General features: G+C 42.8%; 2 protein-coding genes across 2 annotated transcripts in view; one reads left to right on the forward strand and one right to left on the reverse strand.

The window, feature by feature from the left end:
* Window positions 1–105: 105 nt before the first annotated feature.
* On the forward strand, window positions 106–1,825 carry oip5 (opa interacting protein 5; the record flags this gene model as incomplete). The annotated part of the gene is made up of 5 exons (XM_080512571.1): window positions 106–277; window positions 1,003–1,069; window positions 1,164–1,286; window positions 1,380–1,461; window positions 1,546–1,825. 5 exons carry the CDS (start codon window positions 106–108, stop codon window positions 1,636–1,638), a joined length of 537 nt encoding a protein of 178 aa, XP_080368697.1. The 3' UTR covers window positions 1,639–1,825.
* Window positions 1,826–10,828: 9,003 nt separating this feature from the next.
* chp1 (calcineurin-like EF-hand protein 1) overlaps window positions 10,829–19,547 on the reverse strand; it is an 8,813-nt gene continuing 94 nt past the window's right edge. Inside the window, exons 1-7 of the mRNA XM_080513146.1 lie at window positions 19,253–19,547; window positions 18,119–18,191; window positions 16,837–16,917; window positions 15,552–15,679; window positions 15,397–15,458; window positions 13,317–13,439; window positions 10,829–12,053 (exon numbers count right to left, since the gene is read on the reverse strand). The exon at window positions 19,253–19,547 is cut by the window's right edge and continues 94 nt beyond it. Coding sequence (XP_080369272.1) covers window positions 12,000–12,053; window positions 13,317–13,439; window positions 15,397–15,458; window positions 15,552–15,679; window positions 16,837–16,917; window positions 18,119–18,191; window positions 19,253–19,319 — 588 coding nt within the window. The 5' untranslated portion in view covers window positions 19,320–19,547 and the 3' untranslated portion in view covers window positions 10,829–11,999. The remainder of the gene's footprint in view (window positions 12,054–13,316; window positions 13,440–15,396; window positions 15,459–15,551; window positions 15,680–16,836; window positions 16,918–18,118; window positions 18,192–19,252) is intronic.

The following is a 19,547-nucleotide window of genomic DNA, read 5'->3' on the forward strand; positions in this document are numbered from 1 at the left end:
ATACATACGTTTTAACGTTCTCATATTACACCAGCTGGTGGCAGTGTTACGGCAGCGCGCGCGGTTCAAATCGAGAAGAAGAAAAAACTCGAAAAGCTTTCCAATATGGAGTTCAACGAAAGCGTCCTGGTGAAACGTGAACACGACGACGACGTGACGCCGGTGGAGGGGAAGAGCCAGTGGATGACCCTCCACTGCGGCCAGTGCAACGCCGTCCTGTCCGACTCGTCCTGCGTCTGCGGCGAAGCTTCGAGCCTGGACGCCGTCATGTGTCTGAGTGAGTTCACTTCATCTTTACACACACATATATATATATGTGTGTGTATTTTCACATTCACGAACAGTTTTGGAATCGTTTGTAATTAATTCCACGCGCGAGCATAGTGTGCAAACTCCACACGGAAAACCGCAGCGGGACTCGAACCAGGGAACTTCGTAACCACACGTCACGTGTTGATGCGCGCGACGCGTTGTTTTGGCTCGTAAACAAACGTGCAGGAACATATTTCCACCCAATATAAAAAAATAAAATAAAAACATGAACGGAAGCAATATTCACCAGTTGAAGAATAAGAAACTACGTGTAATTAATAAACCCAAACTATTTTAATAATTTAAAATTATTTCTCAGAGCCATTCCTTCCTATTGTTTGTTGAATTTGGTTTTTTTTAAGCTATAAATGCAGATATTTTAGCTTCTACTGAAATATTTGTTCTTAACTCTCTCAAATGTGTATTTTGGAAGGTTGTTTAACCCTCACCCTAAAGTACAACGATAAAGAAACAATAATATATGTGTATTGTGACTCTAAATTTCAACTCGTGTCAAAGTTTTCATCATCACTTATTGATTAAAGTCTTTTTTTTTAACATCGTCAAAAATGTACACAATTTCACCCAAACTTTTCCCAACTTTTTTTGAAAGTACAAGCATTGAGCCAAGAAAATAAGACATAGTGACGACATATATATTGTATTTTTTTTTTTTTTGTGTACCTTCAGAAGTAACGGATGACGTGATTGTCACCGACGTGAAGAGGATGGGACACGCGGGAGACCTGGCCAACTGGTGAGTGGTGACGTTGTCCCACTGCGTCTTCCGTCCTCCATCTTCCTCCATGAAGTGATTGGAAGTTTGTTTTTTTGTTCCGGTTTCTTCTCAGCATCTACAGCCGGCTCAAATGTGGCGGCTGCAGCGGCGCCGTGGGGAAGGTCATCCACGCCGCGCCGTTTCACCTCTCAGCGCTGCGCTCCTTCTTCCTGCTCTCCAAAGCCAACGTCAGCTGGTGAGGATATTCCTTCCCCTATGAAGTGATTTACTTTGCAATCTCGATTATTATATCAGTTTGTTTGTTTGTTTGTTTGTCCCCTCCCTGCAGCTACGTCCTCAACAGCAGCCAGACGGTGAAAGCGTCCACGCTCTCGTTCGATCAAAAACCCTTCAGGGAAAACATGGCTAAGGTGAGGGAAGGAAACACGGGTGAACTCGAAGATCAAAGCGACTTTCTCGCTTTGAACGAAAAAAACCCTTTGTGTTCCTTTCAGACCAAAGAAACGTTCGAGAGCACACTGGCTCAGATGGCGAGCCTGAAGGCCAGAATAGGCGAGAGGAACGCTTTTCGTAAGCAGAAGAAGTAAAATCACCTGGCGTTCTGGGAAAAAGTTCAAAAGAAGAAAAGTTCCCTCCTCCTGTTGTGTTTTCAGCGGATTGTTGTTTTCTTTGAAAACATGAACGGTTCTTGAGGTGATTTCTAGAAGTTTGATGCTTCTCTCACACCTGCAGGTCATTTAAGGTGAATTATTGAACATAAATCTTTATTTTTGTTCTAGTGGGCGGAAAAACAAGCACAGTTTATTTCACTTTATGTTCAAAATGTTCCCTTTGTTGTTGTTCATATAAATAATGTTTGAATAAATGTTTAGTTTTTGCATTAAGTGACTTAAGGAGCAATTTATTCCATGTTTACAAGCTAAACTGGACGTCGCTTTTCTTTGTGGTCAGTTTTTTTTACATCCATCATCATTTAAATGGACTTTTTATGTTAAATATGTACCAATAGAAAAACTGGCCTTCACATTAGTGTTTAATAAGTACATTGTAAATATTAAGAGTAATAATTAACACATACAGACACATTGAAACGGTTATAACTGGTTTAAAAATGGGAAAAAACATGCAATCTTGCTATTTTGAACATTTTTGGGATCCAAGTTAAATGTATCAAAATATAAAATGTTGTCAATGGTTTGAAGCTAATTTAAAATAAGTTTCACTATTTCATTATGTTTTAAGTGCTCTTGCATCTAAGTATTACTCCCCAACTATATTAAATCTGCAAAATTTAGCAAAAAGTTATTTGAGTGGGGAAACAATTTTAGAAAAGGAGAAATATATACATAGATAACATGATTTTTTGTTTTTTAAATCATGACTAAAAGCTAAATTAATTAGAAAATAAAACAAAACATAATGTGTGAGTTTCTATGTTGTATTCTACTTTTAGACGTACCGATGTATCTTTAATGGGTAAATTTAAGTTTACTAATATATCCAGACGGGGTCGTTTATTCTGTGCACCTTTGTAATTGGAATAACTAAATTGTAAAAATTAGATAAATGCAGAAAATGTACATAAAGTTGCATATGGAGCAGCTTGAATTCCACAGAAAAATCAATAAGCTTTGTCATTTAAAACGCAGATGAAAATGACAATTACGGCTCAACTTAATTAAAGAATATTTCAATTTTTTTTTTTTTAATTTCATGAAAATAAAACAATCCAGTATTTCAACATGTAATACTAGATTTCTTTTTGTCTTTTAAATTGCAAGACTTTTGAGGTAATTTTAGGAGGAAAAATTGACTCGATTAAAATGCAAAAATTAGAAGAAAAAAAAAGTTATTTCAACGAAAACTGCAAATTATGAGGTGATTTTCAATAACCAGACTGGGTCGTTTATTCTGTGCACCTTCATATTCAAATAACTTAATTATAAAAATTAGATAAAAGCAGAAAATGTACATAAAGTTGCACATGGAGCAGCTTGAATTCCACAGAAAAATCAATAAGCTTTGTCATTTAAAACGCAGATGAAAATGACAATTACGGCTCAACTTAATTAAAGAATATTTAAAAAAAAAAATGTTTTAATTTCATGAAAATAAAACAATCCAGTATTTCGACATGTAATACTAGATTTCTTTTTGTCTTTTAAATTGCAAGACTTTTGAGGTAATTTTAGGAGGAAAAATTCGATTAAAATGATCAAATTAGAAGGAAAAAAAATTATTTCAGAAAAAACTGCAAGTTATGAGGTGATTTTCAATATTCAGACGGGGTCGTTTATTCTGTGCACCTTCATATTCAAATAACTAAATTATAAAAATTAGATAAAAGCAGAAAATGTACATAAAGTTGCACATGGAGCAGCTTGAATTCCACAGAAAAATCAATAATATATAAAACGCCGATGAAAATGACAATTATGGCTCAACTTAATTAAAGAATGTTTCATAAAATATAATTTTTTTTTAATTTCATGAAAATAAAACAATCCAGTATTTTAACATGTAATACTAGCTTTCTTTCTTTTTTTTCTTTTTTTTTTAAATTGCAAGACTTTTGAGGTAATTTTAGGAGGAAAAATTCGATTAAATTGCAAAAAAAAAGTTATTTCAGCGAAAAACTGCAAATTATGAGGTGATTTTCAATATTCAGAGAATGAAACCAAATTGTTTTTAAATATTTCAGTTTCTATAATAAAGGTGGAAGTGATCCAGACGAAGCACACGGTCTGTCAGTGGCACCATGCTGCATCATTTTATTGCTGAGTTTCATCTTTTCCTTTTTAGGTTAATACAAAACCAGACAAGAGGCTCACACAGAACAAAGCATGCATGTCTCCTCCCTCTGAGTGCATAGTTTCTAAACACCGGCCGCCTCCTCGGCGGGGAAAAGCTGATCAGAGTAATGTCATTACTTGGGTTATTACTGAAGGGGAACGAAGGCTGACGCGTGTTTCTCAGCTGCACTGCGGCTGTTCAGAGAGACTGTTCACGCGCTCTCTCCTTTCTTTCTCGCCGTTTTGTGTTGAACACGTCGTCACAGATCACGAACACCTCGACACCCTAGATTACACTCGCTTCACATTACAAAGTTGGATTATTGCATGCAATACAAATCATTCAATATTCTGCTTAAAGTCATGCATACATTATTTTATTTTTTTTCTCTTCTTCTTGTTGCTAGATGCCTACTTGCTTATAAATTGTGATTATAAATCCCCGGAGAGAGCGAGAGCGTCGCAGGGGCTCCAGAACACAGTTATTTAAGAGAGAGGATGATGATGATGGGGATGAAGATGACGTTGGTGCAAGTCAGTACATCGAGAGGAAGTGCTTTTTCAAAGCGAGCTCGTTTCAATAAGTCCCTTGCCGCCACAGAGTCACTTAAAAAGTCTGTTTTCCTAAAGGAAGAGGGCGCTTTTGTTAAAAATGCTACAAGACGTTGAATTTAAAAGCGTCTCTCGTGTACCGATGGCTCAAAATGACTTTTGGCGTTTTAGGGAATAGAAGGCAGGCAATTGTCAGGATGCTACAGCTATACTCGTGTTTTTTTTAATAATTCTAATACTGCATGTTAAAGCCAATTATATGACTTCTAAAGAAAGGGCGGGGGAGGGGGAGGGGGGGATCCTTTTATACAGTTACACCCTGGCACTAAAAAAATAAAATAAAATCATGCATTATTGTTGATTATTGCTTCTAAAACCCTAATCAAATACAATTTTTATGGATTAAAATAGAACGCTCTGAATCCCGGCCCTCTGAGGTACTATTATGTACAAAGCAACGCCAGCTGTGAGATCTTAGCGCCGCCACGGCGGCGAGCGCGGCGGAATCCGCAGCGACCGGTCGACTCTCCATCGGTGGTTTTGATGCCGGACTAAAACTCCCGGGGCGTCAAATATAAGGAACGTGGGTCAAAATTTAAAGAGGCTCCGACCCGGCCAAACCACCAGGCCAACTTCAAAGAAAGAATGTTCCAAAACACCTTTGATCTTTTTTTTTTTTCTCCTTTCAAGTAAATTTGTACAAACATGCATAACACAACAGTTCTGCTCCAGAGAGTTTCATTAAAGTTAATTTTCTGTACGAATTGTTTAATTTGAAGGTTATAGTTTCACTGCTGTTTGTTTTCCTCCGAGTTCCACCAGGAGGCGCTAAAGTATCAATTTCACAGGCGATCGATCACCACAGCAAATCACTGCATTTTAACACAGGGTGGCTTTTTTTTTTTTCTCTCCTGCTGCATCAAACATGAGAACAAAGTCAACTCTTCGTATGTAATAATAATTTTGATCATTCTCATGTCGTAGGCTTTTTGTTTTTTTTAACCGAACGCGTAATCTGTTAAAAAAAAAACCAGCAGATTCTGGCCGAGTTGTTTTGCGGTTAACGAAGCGCGGGTTCGCCTGGAAGTGGACTTAATCATTCTTCATGAAGCAAGCGTCACTACTTATCATGCATGGCTACTATAATGTTGGCACCCGCTAAATAAGCTAAAGCACGTGAGTCTATACATATCTTAATGGAAGACATTGGTGATTTTGTTGCTTTCAAACAACTTGTCACTTGTTTATACAATATACAGTTTGGTCAACAACATGACAGTCAGGATCAAATATTGCACACATCCCGGTAATAATGGATTTCTTTTGTTGAAATCATATTAAAAAAAACAAGTAAATCAATAAGTGAGACCAGGGTTTTGTTTGTTTTTTGTCCTTCAGGGAAGAACAAAACGTTAATTTGAGACGTCTCACATGTGGTAAATTAGATTTTTTTTCCCCATATGGGGGTGGGGGGGGGGGGGGGGGGCATGCCGACATTTCTTCCTCTACAATGATCTGTAGAATTACAAGGAACTAAAAAAAAACAAACAAACACCAGATGCATAGATGGGCCACGAGGTGTCGGTGCAACAAACTCGACGTAGGAAATAAAACCAACAACAAACAAACTGCTGTGGCGCGTTGCAACCGAGGGGCGGCTCGTACGGGTCCCCGGTTCAATACCCGCTGGACTTGCTATGGCGATGAGGTAGTGCAAAAAACAACAACAAACAAAACAACAACAAAAACACCCGATGAGTCGAGGTCCAGTCACAGGCCTCGATCGTTGCTACAGTATTTTGTGTCATTTTTAAAAAAAAATTCAAATTTAATAATAAGAAGAAGAATCGCTGCAAGTAATTTCGTTCGTTGTCGAACTTCTTTGAGACTTTGGGGTCATTTTTTTGTTTTTTTTGTTCCAGGAAGGTTTCGTGCATCACACACACACAGTTTCCTGCCACAAGGCTACATCGAGACGTGATGGAGAGAGCGTTGCCATGGGAACGGGTCGGGAGGAAAGACGCTGTGCAGAGAAGAAGAAGAAGAAGAAGGCCAAGCGTCCCAGTGACAGCAGGGGGGAGGACACCCGTGTACCACAAAGCCCAGGAGGGGTCGTCTCACTCGGGACGCTCGTCCTCCTCGAGGTGGAGGTGGGGACATCCTTCCTTCCTTCCTTCCTTCCTTCCATCCTTCCATCCTTCCTTCCAGGCAGAGCTGCAGGAACGCCGAGGCTCCGGGACGACCTGCAGAAAAGAAACGGTGTGAGTCAATGTTCTGGCTTCACCTTCTTTTTTTTGTTTGTTCGGTTTTTTATTAAAGAAAAATTCGAGTTTTGATTCAATTTTCGCCTCAATGCACTTAAAAATGACTGCAAGACATCAGATGTATTGGCATAAGTGATCGTCCTCAGAGGTGAAATGCATGCTGAATTAAAATCCCAAATTAAAAAAGTAAATGAGGCTCCGTCATTCAATAAATTGAAGTTTTAAGCAAACATGTAACAGCAGCTACAGAACCCCCACAAGGAATGGTGGAACGGAATGTGAAAAATTACGATTATATCCACATCATAACGTCAGCGTGTTTATTGATCCACTCATCCAGCCGTGAGTGACAGCAAGGGGGGGGGGGGGGGGGTCAAACATAAGGCCCGCGGACCAGAACCGGCCCCAAAAGACGCTCCGATCCGGGAAAACCAACAAGCAAATTGTAAAAAAAATGTCCGAGACGATTTTGAGGGGCAGAAATGTCTTCGTACTCCAGACACGACACCGGAGCAGAGATGTCGGCAGGAAAGCAAATAACCTCGTTGATATTCTTACTGTATTGTGCAGCAGAGGTTTTCATTCAAAAAACGGCTTTAAGCTGAGATGTTACACTCATTTAGAGCCGCAGTTGTTTAGTTTTGTGAGGCTGTAGACATTTCCATCGTCTCCACCAGGGGCGACAAAGTGATTTCAGTCGAGGAGCTTCATCAACCTGATCTGACCTCTGGAGCCCAACAAGTCAAATATCACATTAAACTGCAGATCTGGACAAATGTTAAAGTCTTTCCTTCTTTTGATCCTTTTGTAACTGCAAGAATTCACCAGTCTATTCTGAAATGTACATATTAAAGGAAATCAGATATTATATTTGCAAAATAAAACACAAAAAAAACCCAGTCACCTGGATTTTTTATTCAGGATTACAACAATTTGTCATCATCTGGACATTTTTTTGAGTTTACGTGTCTAAAGTATCACTTTACATAAGTTGGACTCGTTGTTTTATTGTGAAAGGTGTTGTGTCATATGACCTCCACAGACGCATTAATTAATTCTGACCAAGGGCGGTTTTCAATGTCATTTTTGGCCAATCTAGTGTTTTTAGATCCGCCTCTGTCAGTTTTCATATTTATACTTTTAAAAAAAAAATCCCATGGCCGGATTAGATTGTCTGGCGGCCGCTTCTGGCCCCCGGGCCTCATGTTGGACACCCCTGGTTTAACACTCCAGCGCAACAAAGAAAAAAACCCACTAAAAGTTTACATTTAAAAGGTGATTATAGCACCATTGTCGTCGCCCGGCCCAAACTGGACTGAATGTTGCTCCTGAACTAAAACAAAAAAAAAGTGTTTGACGCTGCTGGAACAACGATGGAGTTAAAAAGGTTAGCCACTTTATCTACGCCACTTTATCTACGTCATTTTATCTACGTCACTCTATCTACCCCACTTTATCTACGTCACTTTATCTACGTCACTTTATCTACCCCACTTTATCTACGTCACTTTATCTACATCACTTTATCTACCCCACTTTATCTACGTCACTTTATCTACATCACTTTATCTACGCCACTTTATCTACGTCATTCTATCTACGTCACTTTATCTACGCCACTTTATCTACGCCACTTTATCTACGCCACTTTATCTACGTCACTTTATCTACCCCACTTTATCTACGTCACTTTATCTACATCACTTTATCTACCCCACTTTATCTACGTCATTCTATCTACGTCACTTTATCTACGCCACTTTATCTACGCCACTTTATCTACGCCACTTTATCTACGCCACTTTATCTACGTCACTTTATCTACGTCACTTTATCTACCCCACTTTATCTACGTCACTTTATCTACATCACTTTATCTACCCCACTTTATCTACGTCATTCTATCTACGTCACTTTATCTACATCACTTTATCTACGCCACTTTATCTACGTCATTCTATCTACGTCACTTTATCTACGCCACTTTATCTACGCCACTTTATCTACGCCACTTTATCTACGCCACTTTATCTACGTCACTTTATCTACGTCACTTTATCTACCCCACTTTATCTACGTCACTTTATCTACATCACTTTATCTACCCCACTTTATCTACGTCACTTTATCTACGCCACTTTATCTACGTCATTCTATCTACGTCACTTTATCTACGCCACTTTATCTACCCCACTTTATCTACCCCACTTTATCTACCTCACTTTATCTACCTCACTTTATCTACGTCACTCTATCTACGCCACTTTATCTACCCCACTTTATCTACCCCACTTTATCTACCCCACTTTATCTACCTCACTTTATCTACGTCACTCTATCTACGCCACTTTATCTACGCCACTTTATCTACGTCACTAATTGACCACTTGTTAGGACTTCACTGCCAACACTGGTATTATTTTTTACTATAGTATGTTTATTGTACTTTATTCTACATTTGCCGCCATCATAGTTTAATTTCCTTGTATTCCATCTTACTGTATATTTTTCTCCCCTTAGAACTTATTATACTTTATTATAGTTTGTGATTTTTATCTTATTTTTTAGTCCTATTTTTTTATCTACTTAATATTACTCTTTACTGTAAATACTTTTGGCCCTGAGAGTTCTTGATAGTCATTGTATATAAGATTCCTCTATTCTTATCTCACTGTTTGCACATTTCTTGTCCTTAAGAGCAGAATGGAACAAGTACATTTCTCCACTGTGAGATCAATAAAGCTGATCTTATCTTATTTCCACACGTGTATATTGTGACAGTAAAAGAATTCCCTCACAGCTGCATTCAGAACTCCTATAAAGCTCCCATATAACGTTGATTTCTACACGCAAAAGGAAAAGAAGAGGTTCGTGGTCTGGTCTTTGTCAACGACCTACATAGAGGCTGCAGGCTCAACAAACATGTACTGATCATTACTAAATGACAGCAGCTTGACGACGCTTCTTGCAGATAAATGATTAATTACCTTCAAACATCTGGAGCATCAGGGTGTCAGTGTGCGGAGCCCCCGGAGCCCCCGGAGGGGCACCGACCCCCCTCCACCCGCCCCCCCCCCCCGGGACGGGGAGAAATGGTGCATCAGATGCGGGCTGAGAGGCGGTGTGGAGCTCTGACCTTGGCTGCAGGTGGAGACGATGCGGAGACGTTCCGGGGGTTCCGAGCCGCTGGAGCACGCAGCGGTAAACAAAAGCCCGGGGGGCGGGAGGAGGAGGAGGGAGGACGGGGGGTACCGGAGGGGGGGGTCCCTTCCTCCGCACCGGGTTCACCGAGCGGCCACGTCGGCGGTGGAAGCAGGCGAGCCGCCGCCGCCGCCGCCGCCGGACCTTCTTTCTTCCCTCCGTGCCGCCGCTCTCCCCCCCCCCCCGAGGAGAGAGAGGAGAGAAGAAGGTCCCGTCCGGCCCCCCCGTCCTCCCAGCAGCCTCCGCTCTACGCCATTTTCACTCTGCCACTACGAGCGAGCGGAGCCGCGCGCTGATTGGAGCGCCGGAGCTGTCAGTCAAACGCAAGTCCCGCCCCGGAAGCGACAGAGTCCCCGCCCCCGTCCAATGCGATGGAATTCGCTCCAACAAAATAACCTTATTTAACTTCATATTTTCTTTGTACAAATATAAATTCATGGGATTTACGTTTTTAAAAATAAAAGTTTTATTATGAAAAATTCACTTTCTAAAGGTTTTCCAAGAATAATCGTCAGAAGATTGTGAATGAGGGGAGGTCTCACACACAAAAACAACAAAATAAAGTGCATCATAAAATTTGATTATCAAGAATGTAAAAGTTATTAATTTGTAATGTATACAATATAATGCAGACTCAGTGGTTTTTAGTTTGAGGTCTGAAGAACGATTAAAGGAAAAATAAAAAGCAGCTGGAAGAGAAATCTTGGTTTTATATAGACTAATTCATTTGATGTATTTACTGTAAATAAGACACTTGAGTATCATTTAAATATTTCAGGCCAGATGTCCTCTTGTGGAAACCAAATTCCATTCACCCGAGATTAATATTTCCAGTTTGAATCCAAACTTTAGACGTTTCTGCGTGGCTTTTGTCTCTTCAGCAAAAAAACTCAAGTCAGATCCTCTCCTTCCGACTTGTCTCCACTTCCATAGTATGAAAAACAAAACAAAACACCAATGACACAGAGAAGCATGGCACTTACTTTATTAATTTCAAAATCATTAATTACCTTAGTAAATACCTCTACACTGACATTACATATTGTGATTCATACAGGACTGACAATCACCTGATGGATAAACTGAATGAGCTGCACTTCCTGCCACATTACAGATTAAACGGTCACCAGTTCAGATCAGTTGTCCTGCAGAGAACTGAAGACCACAACTATTTGATTTTCTTCAGCGTCTGAGGCCAAGCAGTCAGGAAAAGTCTCGTCTCAGCCGCCAGGAGACGAAACCCAATAAATATATGCATCTGCAAACTAATTCATCCTGAGTCTGATTTCCACAGACGCTAATAACTTCTTTTTTTTTTTATTTTTGGTTGTTTTGTTTTTTTTTAAGTCTCTCAAGGACAAAAAAAAGGAAAAAATACTCTGAAAATATAAATTTCAAACTTCCTTCCTATCCGAGCAGACGTCAAGGAAGACTCAATAACAGCATCTTCTGCTGGATTTCCTCATTTCTTTCAACATTTTAAGTGACCGTCACAAGCAGCAGTTTTTTTTTTTTTTTGCACAATTCTCACGATTGAAGCACAAAATTTACGTGGAGTTTGGCAGTAGCTCGGTTAATCCGCGTGGAAACTAAACACAGACGTGGCGGTGGGTTCCTGCTTACAGTTCAGAAAAGGGAGTTTTCAGAGGCCGAAACACTAAAATCCTGTCGGCCGTGACGGAACGGACGCAGAGCTGAGAGGACGAGTCATAAGATCCTATTGGCTTTTAAAAAACAAACAGACTTGGGAACAGTTGAAAAGCTCACGACTGGCAGTAACATTGCATTTTGTTTGATTATCGATGGAGCAGCAACAGACTTACTGCCAAAAGGCTTTATAGTACCGTGTTCATTATGTTTGCTTGTGAGGAGGTGAACCAGCGGTGGAACTTTCTACAACAGATTCTAATAAATAATTTACCAATAGTGAGGGGAAAAAAAAAAAAAAAGAGGACACACAGCGACATTGCATAAAAGAACACCAAGGCACGCGACTTTTCCCTTTGGTCACAGAGCGGCGCCAAGAAAAGGCAGGAACTCAAGAGATCTACGGCGTTCGCTATCGAATTCTGTCTGACCGCAAGGACCCGCGGTGTGTGTGTGTGTGTGTGTGTGTGTGGGGGAGGGGGGTGAGGGGTTTTAGTGCAGGAATCGGATGCTCATCTTCTGCTCCACATCCACTTTCTCCAGAACCTGTGAGAGAAAACAAAGGGTTAACGCCAGGAAGCAGGAGGCTCCAGATGGAGGTGTGGAATGTTTGAACGGGGGAATGATTGACTGATGGAGAAAGTTTAACTCCGTTCTGTCAAACAGACTGAAGTCGCACTTTGATTCTCAGACTGACTGCAGGCGTGTTTTTAAAAAAAAAAGAGATTTATCCTCATTGCAAGTCACAACAAAGGCTGTAACCTTTTTTCTAAAACAGAAGGATTAGTGAACGAGCTCAAATGTGCGAGAAATGTTTTCAGGAAGTTGCAGTTTTTACAAAACCCAGGTTTCGATCGGCCGTAATGGAAAAATGCATCTCAGTGGAAGTGGAACCGTCTTGATTGTAAAATTAAAACTTCTAAATCCATTGGTGTGTTTAAGAAACTTGTTAAATTATCAATGTTACAGAAATACGGCACTGCGGAGGAGTAGATCAACCTTATTTATTTATTTTGTGCTTGATGTTTTGGAAAAAGACGCTGCATGCGAATGAACTAGGTCCCTAATTATGACAAATTGGGAAAGTGATGGATATAGGTCAGAAATGACGGTAAGACTATAGTAAGGCTACTAAAAGGCTTATTGGGGTGAAAATTAAACATTTTGGGAACTTTAATGGAAATTGTTCTGAAAAAAAAGCGTATGGAAAAATAGGCAAAATTGTGACAAATTGGTAAAGTGATGGAAATGGGTCAGAAATGACGGTAAGACTATAGCTACTAAAAGGCTAATTGGGGTGAAAATTAAACATTTTGGGAACTTTACAGTCATTAGTCAAAAAAAAAAAAACGTAAGGCAAACTTATGGAAAAATAAGTAAAATTATGACAAATTGGGAAAGTGATGGAAATGGGTCAGAAATGACGGTAAGACTATAGTAAGGCTACTAAAAGGCTTATTGGGGTGAAAATTAAACATTTTGGGCACTTTAATGGAAATTGTTCTGAAAAAAAAAACGTTAGGGACGCGTATGGAAAAAAGTGCCCAAAAGACGACGAAATCCAAAAGAGACCTGCCGTTGGCTGGGCCTAGGGCCCACCCGCTGGCGAGGTCCCTAAAAAAAAAAAAAAAGCTCAGAGTTACATGATGCACCTGAACGCATCACTCGTGTCTCAGTGGCATGAAGCTCGTTAGCCTCCAGAAATTAGCCGCCGCGTCGTCGTCGATGCTTAATCGTTCGGAAATCATGGCAAGTAGATCGGGGAGCAATTTGAGGAAAGGATAAGAGGAAGAAATAAACAGAACGTACCTTGATAAATTCGTTGAAGGAAATGGAGTTGTCTCCATTGGTGTCGGCTTCCTGGATTGTCCGGTCAGCAATGCTGCCCAGCTGCTCATCCGAGATGTTCACGCCGACCATCATCCGCAACACCTGCAGACAGACAGACAAACAAACAAACAAACCGTCTCCGTAAAGTCGATGAGGAAGGGATTCTCTCCTTTGCCGTCTGTTTTTTACATTTGGAGGCTCGGCTACTTGGTTTAACACATTTCAGCAACAGATTCACATAAACAAATATTCACGCTGGTGACGGAGGGCGAAGACAAACAACCTTCTGCACTCAAGAGCTCCGTAACGTTTAGAAGTCGGTCGTCTGTGAAAAGACTGAACCAGACCACGATACAGTAGCGGACGTGGACTCGCTTTAATCTCCGCCGACGCGGCAGAACTTTAAACCTCACCGTGTGCCTCGAATGATAAGTTGCATTTGTAATCATTTTCAATACGGCTGGTTAGAAGTGGGTCACAGTTCATGACCACACCAGAGTCTTCTGGCTTCCGTCTGCCTCGTTTGACCTCACAGACCGAAAGAGAACTTTTAACGTCTCACATTTGACTTCAAAGAAAAACGGCCACTTTTATCTTTGTGAGGCTCAGTTCCCTCACAGTGTTTGGACTGTAGCCTCCTGGTGAAACAGTGACTTAGATCTGTGTGTGAGAACGTCGACGTCAAACCGCAGGGGGGCCCAGGACGGAGCCTTGTGGAACTCCGAATGACGTTCTGTTCAGCCAGACCTGAAATTACCCGGTGACACAACAGACTCGCGCTCTTTAGGTGGGACTTAAAGGCTCTGGTGGTGGTGTGGCGCCGGTGACGCAAGCCGACGAGTGAGACGTTCAGTCGTTACGTCATTCAAGACTTTAACTACGTCTCTGTGCCGAGAACCAAAACCTGGGAGGTGAAACCCCAAGATTTGAGAATTATAAGTTCCACAAAGGCTGCAGAGAACAATACAAACCACCTTTCTGTGAAGCTGAAACTGTTCAAATCTAAAAGACCTTGTTAATTTAAACATTTTACTGACCACGTGGAAAATTAAGCATAAGTTGGTCCCGGAACATATTTACATGAAATTGACCTCGATCACAGACGACACAAGACGAAAAGGACATTTTTGTGTCCCTTTGTCCAGAACCTCCAGAAGACAGAGGTTCTTAGTTGCTGGATTATGGAATTCATTAAAGAACACGTTAAAATGTTCTCAAACAATAAATACATTTAGAAATATGTTTAAGGAGATGCAGATGGAGGAATATAAAAAAAAAAAATGGAACTTGCATGTTGCAATGGGGGAATTTGTTCAAACGATTGATTTTTAAACACAGTAAAGTGTGTTACAATCTTGTTGAATGGATCACCGCCATTTATGGTCATCGATTTTTCTGTACATATTCAAAGGGGCGTGAACAATAAGACGACGTCTTCATCCTGCTGCTTTTCACCACGTTCACATTAATGTGTGAGTCTGGTAAGTCAAATGTGAACACGGTTGAATAAATGTTCTTTTATCTCCTCATGTCTTATACACAGATATTTTTATTTCTTACTTTTATTACTATTCTATTGTATTTTATAATATACAATGTATCAGATTGCTGCAACAAAACAATTTCCCTTCTGGGATGAATAAAGTAATTCTCTATCTATCTATCTAAATAAATAAATAAATGAATGAATGAATGAATATTGATCAAGTTAAGATTTTAGAGTAGAAAAAAAAAAGTTCTGAGTCCATTTGAGTCCCACTCGTTGGCGACACACAAATGTTTTGCGCAAAACAAGAGGTGTGTGTGCGTCACGCCGAGCGAGGAGCCGATAACACCAGACGGAGGCTGAACACCGCCAATTAACCCGGCGGAGGTGAAAAAAACCCAACGTGTGGTGGAGACGAGCCTCGCTGCAGTTATCAGCACCCGGGCAAAGTCTCTTCTTCATGGGAACCGTCTGGACAGATGTTACATCACAGCTGCCGTCACCCTGGAGGGAGTGGCGATTCCCCCCCCCCCACCCCACACACACACACACACACACAAACCAGCGACTCACCTGCAGCAGCTCGTCCCGGGAGATTTTGTCGTCCCGGTCCAGGTCGTAGAGGCGGAAAGCGACTGCAGGGAGGAGAGAGGAGAGAAGAGCAGGTGAAACCCCCGCGGAGCCTCGGGGATGGCGCTCAGCGGCGCCCCCTGTGACATCACACTCACAGAGCAGCTTGTTGGTCCGGCTGTTCAGCGGCTCGCTGGCCGAATGGTTCTTGCTCTTCTCGTTGTCCTCGATGGGCCTGAAGTGAGCCAACGTCCGCATGAAGCCCCTGAAGTTCACCTGGTCCTCCCTGCAGGACGGAGCACAACGACACTCTGTGGCTACGTTTGACTTCTAGTTGAACCGAGTGAAGGGAGGAAACAATGAGTTCCAGCCTGCAGTAACCCGACACCGGATTCTCGAGTGGCTCCAAAACAAACAAGGCACAAACCAGACGAACCAGAACCCGAGATTAAAACCTCTTCATATCTGGACGTGCTGGGATTTCAGGGGGAAAAAAAACATTCCGTACAAACGTCACTATATAAACGTGGAGCTTCAGGTCATGTAGTTCACCTGCCAGGCCTCTAGGGGCGCTGTGACTCAACAAACACACCAAAAATGCAGAAGAAGACAGAACACATGGAAATTCAGAAGTACATTCCTGCTCATAAACCTCTATAAAATTCTAGTTCTATAGGTCTATGGCCCTGCTCCTCCTGCTGCTGGAGCCGGGGTTTTAGAATTTCCCCGTTCTGAGACCCGTGTTAAAAAAAACAAGTGGGACGACAGGCCAGAAACATCTGGTTCAGGTGAACTAGTTTCATGGTGTGGAACTGGTTCAGGTGAACCAGTTTCGTGGTGTGGACGACAGGCCAGAAACATCTGGTTCAGATGAACCAGTTTCATGGTGAGGAACTGGTTCAGGTGAACCAGTTTCGTGGTGCGGAACTGGTTCAGGTGAACCAGGTTTCATGGTGTGGACGACAGGCCAGAAACATCTGGTTCAGATGAACCAGTTTCATGGTGAGGAACTGGTTCAGGTGAACCAGTTTCATGGTGTTGAACTGGTTCAGGTGAACTAGTTTCGTGGTGTTGAACTGGTTCAGGTGAACTAGTTTCGTGGTGTGGACGACAGGCCAGAAACATCTGGCTCAGGCGAACCGGGTTTCATGGTGTGGAACTGGTTCAGGTGAACCAGTTTCATGGTGAGGAACTGGTTCAGGTGAACCAGTTTCGTGGTGCGGAACTGGTTCAGGTGAACGAGGTTTCATGGTGTGGACGACGGGCCAGAAACATCTGGTTCAGGTGAACCAGGTGTTTCCTGGTGTAGACGGCCCTTGAATCCTCTAAACCACATGGAGGAGGCAGGAGGCGACCGGGCGTCTCCAGGATCCACGTTGAACGTTGTGGCAGCGACTCAAACCAAAACAAACAAACCCAGATCATCCAGCAGTCACTTCTCACCCTTCAGGAAAGAAAGCGTTGATGATGCGGTCCCCCAGAGGGTTGATGGCGAGCTCCGGGATCCTCTGGAAGTCTTCTCGACTGCAAACATCAAGACACGGCCAATTAAAACACGGCGGTTTGAAAACGTCCCTTCAGGCTCATACAGACGACGACGAACCCTCAGCGGCTCCGCGTTTAACAAATCGGTTCGGCAACTCAATGATTATATAAGAATTCCACGATTTTGTCGCAAAAGACAGTTGGTTTTTTTGTGTGCAGGTGAAATAAAGCGGCGATCCGGCGGCGTCCCGCTGTGACGCAGGTGAAAACTTGAATGTTGTGGCAACGAGCCGCGATAAGGAAGTGGCGTCGACGAGAACGAGACCCGACCTCTGCTGGGACCGGAGGCTCCGGTACGACGGAGGACCTGTGATGTGTAAACACCTCGACTCCCAGAGCCTCCGACCTCCACGAAGACACGCTCTAATGCTCATTTCCTGATTTGCCCTTGAGAGGAACCGTCCGTCTTTCAACCAGACGACCGAGTCCAAACAAAAGGCCTGGTTACTGAGTGATTCAGCCGCTGATTCACCCGGCAAGGCAAGAGAGCCGCGGGAAATAGAATGAACGACTGCACTTTATGCAAAACGTGTCGGAACCACCGGAGGAAGACGACACGAAACTGCAAAAGCAAATCCAATAGTGCAATTGTTTCTATTTGAACTCACGGAATCACTACGTCTAATCTACGATTTAGATTAAAAGTCCGTCATTTATTTAAAATAAAAAGTGTTTAAAGATCTTCTGTCCTCCGCCTCCAGCTCTCAGCCTGGTTCTGCAGGTTTTCCTCCAGTTAAAAGGAAAGTTTTATTCCTTTCTACCGTCTTTTTCATTTGCTCTGTCGGGTTTTGAAATGACAGTGTTGAATTTGGTGCGACAGAAAAAAAAAAAAAGAACCGAAAAACTGGTGAATAAAAAGTTGGAACCTGCGAGAAAGATCACCCTCGTCGTTTCTCAATAGAACTAGAGCTACACTCGGTAGAGCGCAGACACTCGCCAACGCCACATCTGTTTTTCGGAACGGAGTTGGCATCGCTAACACGTTAGCTCATATCGACGCCAACCAGCCACTGAGCCAGGAGCGTCTCCATGGCGACAGATGCTGATCTCCTCCATCTGCTCTGTACGGGACTTTTTTTTTTGAGGGGGGGGTTATTAGAGAACTGTTCTGGTGGAGAGGGGGGGGGGGGTAAATGGTGGGAATGTGATTGATTGGGGAGTGGAAGGTGGAGCAGCTCACCTCAGGGTTCCGTTCTCTCCTTTATCCAGGTTGGTGAAGCGGCTGTACAGGCGGGTGATCTGACTGTGGGAGACTGCAGGGCGGCAAGAAGGAGGGCGAAGAAAATAAAACACTGACAGGCAACCAAACACCTGGAAATGTGCTTGTTCCTGTGTGTGTCAGTGTGGATGGAGCCCAGCTGGGTGTGATGGTGCAACAGCTGGAGTGTAGTAGAACACCCAGGACACCCAGAACACCCAGAACACCCAGTACACACAGTACACCGAGAACACCTAGAACACCCAGAACACCCAGGACACCCAGTACACTAGTACACACAATACACCCAGAACACACAGTATACCCAAGACACCCAGAACACCCAGGACACTAGTACACACAATACACCCAGAACACCCAGGACACCCAGTACACTAGTACACACAATACACCCAGAACACCCAGTACACCCAGAACACCCAGTACACTAGTACACACAATACACCCAGAACACACAGTATACCCAAGACACCCAGAACACCCAGGACACTAGTACACACAATACACCCAGAACACCCAGGACACCCAGTACACTAGTACACACAATACACCCAGAACACCCAGGACACCCAGTACACTAGTACACCCAAGACACCCAGAACACCCAGTACACCCAGTACACACAATACACCCAGAACACCCAGTACACCCAGTACACCCAGTACACCCAGAACACCCAGAACACCCAGTACACCCAGAACACCCAGTACACCCAGAACACCCAGTACACTAGTACACTAGTACACACAATACACCCAGTACACCCAATACACCCAAGACACCCAGAACACCCAGTACACTAGTACACTAGTACACTAGTACACTAGTACACACAATACACCCAGTACACCCAATACACCCAGTACACCCAATACACCCAAGACACCCAGAACACCCAGTACACTAGTACACTAGTACACACAATACACCCAGTACACCCAATACACCCAGAACACCCAGAACACCCAGTACACCCAGTACACCCAGTACACCTAGTACACCTAGTAAACCTAGTACATGAAGTACACCCAGAACACTGTTGCTCAATATCCATCAGCGTCCAGCTCATAAAAAGGAGAGAAAAGGTCAACTTACAGCCGGTCTCCTTCTTGATCTCCTCGATCTCCTCCTCCCGGAGTAACGTGGAGGCCTTGGACCCCATGTTTGACGAGTTAAAACGGGTTTAAAACGATCCCGAGCAGCCGTGTGGGAAGAACCTCCGCCCGGACCAGCAGCGGCTCAAGGGAGCTAACAGGCTAACGCGGAGGGCTAAAGAAAACAAAAACACTTCCCAAAAAAACCCCGGTTCTATGGACAAACACGGCCCGAGGTCAAACCGGACGGCCGTTTCTCGTCCTCCCGTTGAAGCGGCTCAGTCAAGTATCCGTCC

This window comes from Blennius ocellaris (genome assembly GCF_963422515.1).
Source record: "Blennius ocellaris genome assembly, chromosome: 17".
Lineage (NCBI taxonomy): Eukaryota > Metazoa > Chordata > Actinopteri > Blenniiformes > Blenniidae > Blennius > Blennius ocellaris.